The 7,294-nt window shown below is 46.8% G+C and overlaps 1 protein-coding gene across 4 annotated transcripts; it reads left to right on the plus strand.

Annotated features, from left to right (window-relative positions):
- The first annotated feature begins 80 nt into the window (after positions 1-80).
- FST (follistatin) lies at positions 81-6,960 on the plus strand. 4 transcript variants are annotated; one of them, XM_019641419.1, is made up of 6 exons: positions 81-549; positions 2,465-2,656; positions 3,116-3,334; positions 3,783-4,007; positions 4,806-5,033; positions 5,780-6,960. In XM_019641419.1, the coding sequence occupies exons 1-6, from the start codon at positions 465-467 to the stop codon at positions 5,860-5,862; spliced, it is 1,032 nt and encodes a 343-aa protein (XP_019496964.1). In that variant the 5' UTR covers positions 81-464; the 3' UTR covers positions 5,863-6,960. The 4 variants fall into 4 exon arrangements, with proteins under 4 accessions (XP_019496964.1, XP_019496966.1, XP_019496963.1 ...); XM_019641421.1 differs by having other exon boundaries at positions 82-549; positions 4,803-5,033; positions 5,510-6,960; XM_019641418.1 differs by having other exon boundaries at positions 82-549; positions 4,803-5,033; positions 5,780-5,906.
- The last annotated feature ends 334 nt before the right edge of the window (positions 6,961-7,294 follow it).

Genomic DNA, 7,294 nt, shown 5'->3' on the forward strand with positions numbered 1-7,294 from the left:
CCATCCCCCGCCCCGGTCGCCTTCCCCCTCCCTCTCGCTCCTACGCAAATAAGAACTCGGCGATTCCCCTCCTGCCGCTTTGATTTCGGGCACCTCCAACAGATAATTGGGAAGGGTTTCCAGAAGGTGGGAAATGTCACCTGATTCACACTGAACTTTTAAAAGCTCCCCACCCCCAAGGAGCCGCGCACACCCTCGCTTGCGGCCGCCCTCCCACTGCCCCACACACTGGGAGACCGCCCACCGCAAACCGCGGAGACCCCCGTCTAGATTTAAAGCGCGGCTGCGCCCGGCTTCTGACGTCCATTGAATCGCGCGGGCGGCCGGCGGCGAGCGCGGGGCTGCGCCGGGATCGCTGCGCCCTCCGCCGCTCGCCTCTGCGACGCGCGCCGCTCCCCCGAGCCACCCGTCGCCGCGCCCGCTCTCCACGCCGCCGCGCTCTTCGCCCCGCGCCAGCCCCCAGGATGGTCCGTCCCAGGCACCAGCCCGGCGGGCTTTGCCTCCTGCTGCTGCTGCTCTGCCAGTTCATGGAGGACCGCAGCGCCCAGGGTAAGCGACAGGGGATGCGCTGGGCGCGGGGGGCGGGGGGCTCGGCTGAGGGCAGGGGCTTGTACTTTTCTGTCGTCCCCACTTGGTCTGTTCTGAGCAACGCTGCTCTCAGAAGATGTTGGACCAACTTAGAGACTCCGGGATGAAGAGGAGTGGGGAAACAAGGCAGTGACACTTTCGGACTGGGAGCCGAGTTTGGAGCGTGGTTATCCTTAAAAAGGAAAGGGAGTGAGCCAGAGCCACTCTCAGTAGTTAGGTTTAGATGCTCCAAGTTCTGGACATAATGAGTTTAGATGTTATCTCTTCCCTGTTTGGCTCTGAAGAAGGGGAGAAGCATCAGTAGCCTGGAGATTTCAGTCGACCCATTTGCTAACCTCTTTCCCTCCCACATCTTTTGGATACTTTAAAAAATGACTGGGGTTCGAGGGTGGGGTGGATAATGAAATTTCTTCGGTGGCTGGGGGACGTGGTTTCAGAAACTTTGCCCAAACTTGGAAATGTGGGTGCTGAAAATTTTAGAGGGAAGTCGCTTTCTGCCTAGGGAATGTTTCTTCCAACCCCCTTCCCCGAACCCTAAAAAAAAAAAAAGACCCAAATTATTACCCCGGAGTGTTTTGAGTAGTTTTCAGTTTTTTCCCCCCTTTGACTCATTCCTCCGACTGTTAACTTTGTGTAGAACAGTAAGGATCCCACAACTGATTTAAATTCTGAGGTGCATTGAAAGCAAATTTCTCAAGTTTGTGTTTTTCTAAATTAGATTTGTTTATTTCAATTAGTCTTTGAGCAGATATTTTAAAATAATACTAGATTATGGTCCGATTATTGTTAAAAGTTATATGGATGATACATGAGCAGACTGCTTGCCTAACCCAAATCCGAACATTAAAAAGCGGGGGTGGAGGGGTGGGGGAAAGGATGGGGGAATTACTTGCAAAGATTTCTTGGTAGGTATGAGATAGGTATGTGTTACCGTGAAATGGTAGGGAGCCTCCCCCACTTTTTTTCCCCATACAGTTTTCTTGAGACAGATGTGTAAACTTTCCGGGCTTGAGCGTTAACATTTTCAGTGTGTTGTAAACTGCCCACCCCACCCCCAACCCCTCCCGGGGGCACTGCCCCTCGCCGTCTGCACCGCACGACTCTGAGCTGCCCGCCTTTCGGGCGAGGCGCTGCCTGAGTGCCGGGGACGTGGGCGCCGCGGAGAACAGCCCTCGGAGATTTCGAAAGATCGCGGTGGCCGCGGGCGTCCTCTGGGTCTGGCGGATTGCAAAACGGGCCCGTCGGGCGGGCAGCGCCTCGAGGCCGCGCGGGGCAGCTCCGGGCAGGAACCAGTTGCTTTTTTGCTTTCATTTTTCCCAAGTGCCTTTTGCTTGATTTGTTCCCATGTGTTGTGTCTGTCTCGGTCCCTCTCTTTTTCTTTTTCTCTCAAGTTCTACTTTCTTAACCCCTGTCACAAATAATACCCACACCGCCTACAAGAAACCAACATGTAAAAACATCCGTCGCATCCTGTTTTTGTCAAGTTCTTTAATCTGCTCTTCGGGTCGCTGCAGGTTATGAAATGGGACGAATAAAAGTAAACAGTCTAGTAAAAGTCAATGCAAGCTGCACGTGTTGTGTCTGGGTCACTGGTAACTGACATTGATATGGCTGGGGCGCTCTGGCTTCTGGCTCTCGCCCGCCCTCCCCTTCGCCCACCTCCCATCTCTTCAGTCTGGGTTCCCCCACCCCCCACCCCCTCTTTTCCCACTCCTTCACTCCGATTTATTTTCTGCTTTTCTTTCCCGTCTTCTCCTCCTCCACCTCACTCCCTGCTCATGCCCGCCGGGGCTCCTTCCCCTGCTTGCTCGCGGCCTCCCTCTCCCCTTCTCCCCGCCACGCTCTCACCCACCTCCCGGCTCCTGCTTCCTTGCAGCTGGGAATTGCTGGCTCCGCCAGGCGAAAAACGGCCGCTGCCAGGTCCTGTACAAGACGGAACTGAGCAAAGAGGAGTGCTGCAGCACCGGCCGCCTGAGCACCTCGTGGACCGAGGAGGATGTGAATGACAAAACGCTGTTCAAGTGGATGATTTTCAACGGGGGCGCCCCCAACTGCATCCCCTGTAAAGGTAGGGCTCTTTCTCCCCAGTTTGCAGGCCCTCAGTAGAGGGCGTCTTACCCTCAGCTTCCTCACTGCCCAGCTTTGTTCGTGGGTCCCCCCTCACTTCCTCCAGCCCTGGTAAGCCATTAGGGTTGAATCTTGCCCGTTATGCACTACGGGCAGAACAAGGTCCTCAAAGGTTCCCGGACTTCTTAGCCAAGGGTGGGGGTGCCGCCAGCCTCCTCACCGCGCTGCCGGAGAGAGATTGGGTATGGGGAGAAGCCCACTGTCGTTCCCTCCCCCACTTCACCCCCTCCTCAACCTCTAGGAGAGAGCCTGGGCCCCTCGGGTGCGAACTGATGGCTGCACAATTGCGATTGTGCAAGCCGCCCACCCCCACCCCCACCCCCAAACCCCTGCAGTCGTCCTGGCTGACCTGCATACTGCCTGGCCCTGGTTTTAATCTATGCCTCTTTCCAAATGGTAGAAACATGCGAGAACGTGGACTGTGGACCCGGGAAAAAATGCCGAATGAACAAGAAGAACAAACCCCGCTGTGTCTGCGCCCCTGATTGCTCCAACATCACTTGGAAAGGTCCAGTCTGTGGGCTGGACGGCAAAACCTACCGCAATGAATGTGCACTCCTCAAGGCCAGATGTAAAGAGCAGCCGGAACTGGAAGTCCAGTACCAGGGCAAATGTAAAAGTAGGTCCCGCTTGCCTCCCCTCCTCCAGCTTTCCAACACTGCAGTAGACCCAGCCAAAGATTGAAGAGATGGGAGGTGGGCTAGGAGGACGAGGGAGGGCGAGAGGCAGAAGCCAGCGCTCCCCAGCCGTATCAATGTCAGTTACCAGTGACCCACCCTAAGGAGGATGTGTCATCCACTGTAAGAGCATAATCATCATCATCATCATCATAAAATAATAATACAAAAACAAATAAAGGAACCCTTTTCTAAGTTTTAAAGAGACCCCTTAAGAACAGTGAAATGACTAACTTAGAGTCATAGATTTTCTTTTGAAAACCACAGGGTTCCCAAAGTACCTTTTGAAAGCTGGATGCTTCCATTTCATGATTTCCTTGATAATATCAAATGCTCACTCCCTAAGGACCAGAAGGTGCCTATTAATGTATGTTTCCCTCTTTGTTTCAGAGACCTGTCGGGATGTTTTCTGTCCAGGCAGCTCCACGTGTGTGGTGGACCAGACTAATAATGCCTACTGTGTGACATGTAACCGGATTTGCCCAGAGCCCACCTCCTCTGAACAGTATCTGTGTGGGAATGATGGAGTGACCTATTCCAGTGCCTGTCACCTGAGAAAGGCTACCTGCCTACTGGGCAGATCCATTGGATTAGCCTATGAGGGAAAGTGTATCAGTAGGTATTCTGGATTGAGGAATGAAAAGGGAAAATAGGAGCAAAAAGGCTAGTTCTAGTGTTAAAGCTGTGGGTTTAACCAATCAATAAACCCAAAGCCTCCCCAAATGCAAAGGTTCACCAAAGAGAGAAATACTCTCCAGTGACCAACCACAGCATTCCTCAAGGAAATCATTGTCTTCCAGAAACGTTCACATATACAGAGGGTGCCAAAACCATGGATACACATTTTAAGAAGGAAAAAACTATTGTAATATTCAATATATACCAGTAACAAAAGATGAATACAAGTCGTGTATACGTTTTTTGGCACCTGCAGTATATTGAAATGCCAGCAAGAAACAGGAAACAATTTTCTGTCTTAGAAAACTTAGAACTCACACAATTTTGAACATTTTTTTTAAGTGCTAGACTTGCTGGAAGCAAGAACTAATTACTTAACAGTTCTTAAAATCTATCAATAGAGTCTAATAACTGATGGAATTATTTCTTTTTTTTTTAATATCCCACTGGGAAGTCATCAAATACATGTTTAACTCAAGGATACTGTGAAATCCTGTTTTTAAAAAAACCTATTTTCATGCACTAATGTAGTATGTAGGAAACTGGGGGGAGGGCGGGGGGATGTATTTGTGTGTGTTTTCAGTTTTTTCATGAGGCATTTTTGCCTAATATCACTATTATCCCCATTAGTAAGTAATAAGATATGTTGTATGTTTATATTTCTTGATAGGGGAGTAGAGAAAGGGAGAAAGAGAAAATCATTTTACTAATCACAGGTATATTATATCCTAGAAGCAAAGTCCTGTGAAGATATCCAGTGCACTGGTGGAAAAAAATGCTTATGGGATTTCAAGGTTGGCAGAGGCCGGTGTTCCCTCTGTGATGAGCTGTGCCCGGAGAGTAAGTCTGAGGAGCCTGTCTGTGCAAGTGACAATGCCACTTACGCCAGCGAGTGTGCCATGAAGGAAGCCGCCTGCTCCTCAGGTGTGCTGCTGGAAGTAAAACACTCCGGATCTTGTAACTGTAAGTGCGATTTTTAAACTTGCTGCAACTTAAGGCTTTCCCAGGCAAGCCCTAGGGAATGGAGAAGTGAAAAGCACGTAAACCTCCCCCTGTAAGCCCATTTCTGTTTAAGTTAGGTAGCTGCTAAACTTCACCAGCAATTCAGAGATCCACAGAGCAATTCCCTGGAATGTTTCCTAGCTTTGAAAACGTGTCCAATGATCATCATTGGGGTTGCCTCTAAAAACCTATTTCCAGTCATTCGCCCCTAATTCTTTTGCTTCAGTAGTGTGCTTTGCTGTTTTTGCTGTATTAACACTTGAATCTAAACTAACTGCTTCAAAAGTTTTTTTTGTTTTTGTTTTTTTCTTTTTCAAAGACAGCTTTATATTATCACGCCCGGGCTGCTGCTTTTCGCAGTTGCCTCTACTAACTCTGAAATAAGGACCCAAAGCAGTTATACCTAGAACACAAGAGCGCTTTTTATCTAATTTCAGGAATCTGCCCGTAAAACCTGAGCCATTGATTCTTCAGAACTTTCTGCAGTTTTTGACTTCATAGATTATGTTTTTTTTTAATTTTTTAAAACTTATTGCATAACAGCAGATGCCAAAAACAAACAAAAAAAAGCATCTCACTGCAAGTCACATAAAAATGCAACGCTGTAATATGGCTGTATCAGAGGGCTTTGAAAACATACACTGAGCTGCTTCCGCGCTGTTGTTGTCCATATTTAAACAACAGCTCCCCTGTATTCCCCCATCTAGCCATTTCGGAAGACACCGAGGAAGAGGAGGAAGATGAAGACCAGGACTACAGCTTTCCTATATCTTCCATTCTAGAGTGGTAAACCCTCCACCAGTGTTCAGTGTTGACATAGCCTTTGGGCAAAAAGAAAAAAAAAAAGGAAAAAAAAAGAAAAAGAAAAAATATATTGTCCATACTGTAAATAAGTGTATGCTTATTTATTTGGGGGGAAAACTATGCCTAAAGGACCTTTGTCCTAAAGCTCTCTCCCATGCCACCTTGTTACTCATTGGACACGGAGAGGCAGTCGTTGTGCGGTCTACTGGATGAGGCCCATAGTTGAGACTTGTAGACATTTATTTATACTGTGTCATGTTTTATAATTTATACATAAAATGTCTGGTTGACTGTACACCTTGTTTTTGAAGAAATTTATTCGTGAAAGGAAGAGCAGTTGTTATTTATTGTGAGGTCTCTTGCTTGTAAAGTAAAAGCTTTTTTTTTTTCCTTGTAAACCATTTAAGTCCATTCCTTACGATTCACTCACTCATCTGTCTCCCTTCATTTCACTGTTGTTAGACTCTTTTTCACTTTAACAAACTTGCATGTCAGTTTCTGTCATGTTTATTTATTGGATTCTCTGCTGCCTGTTCTGTACATACATGATCCCTCGGGTTTTGTTTACAAGGAATCTTGACTGACCAAAAGGCATTATAACTGACTCAAATAGAAGGTACAGAGGATAATCTTTGAGGAAACTCCTACTTCAGTTCTCTTGTGATGAAGACATTTGTGAGAGGGTGTGATAGCATTGTTAAACTTCTAATAGTGTACTTTTAAGACGTTACAGATCCAAAGAAATAGACTGATGTGGGTGTTGGGAGGCTGAAGGACAGGGCACGCTACACACTCGACCTTTCGTTAGGCGTTTCCTTTAAGCTCATCGGCTGTACCTTTTGAATTATTTTTCAACCAATGTGTCACTAAAAGTTATATCAAAGCTTTATCAGTTCAAGTTTCTTGCTTTTCATAATACTTTTTTCTGATGCAATTTTATATTTTCAAACATGGCAAGTTAAATATAAATTCATTTAAATATATAGTTTTGTACTTTTCTACCATGTAAATGTGCAATGTATATAAAAGTTATAATGTGTATTTGTAAATAAATGATGAGTGAAAAAATAAAAAAATTTTAAAAAGCCAATGGTCTCAGTTGCTGATGATGTCAAAGAAGTTGCCTGGGCTTTTGAGTAAAAATGCGTTTAATACATTTTCTGAGAAATAGTTATCACTGACATTAGGTGGCCAGGTCAATAGAAGCTGCAAAGCAAAGTAAATTACAAGTCACCTCAGTGGAGTTGGAAAGAAAGAGACCTAAGTGACAGCAGACCTCTCACTAACCACGGGAGAAAAGGGACAACTGGTATGAGTTCCTCCCTGCAATGTAGGGAGCCTCAAGTTTCCTCTAAAAACACCGTCTTAGCTGTTGCAAGCTCATCTCCGTCATAGCCATAGCCAGGGGCACCTTTTCT

The sequence above is a fragment of the Hipposideros armiger genome, unplaced genomic scaffold, assembly GCF_001890085.2.
Source record: "Hipposideros armiger isolate ML-2016 unplaced genomic scaffold, ASM189008v1 scaffold_60, whole genome shotgun sequence".
NCBI classification, from domain to species: Eukaryota; Metazoa; Chordata; class Mammalia; order Chiroptera; family Hipposideridae; genus Hipposideros; species Hipposideros armiger.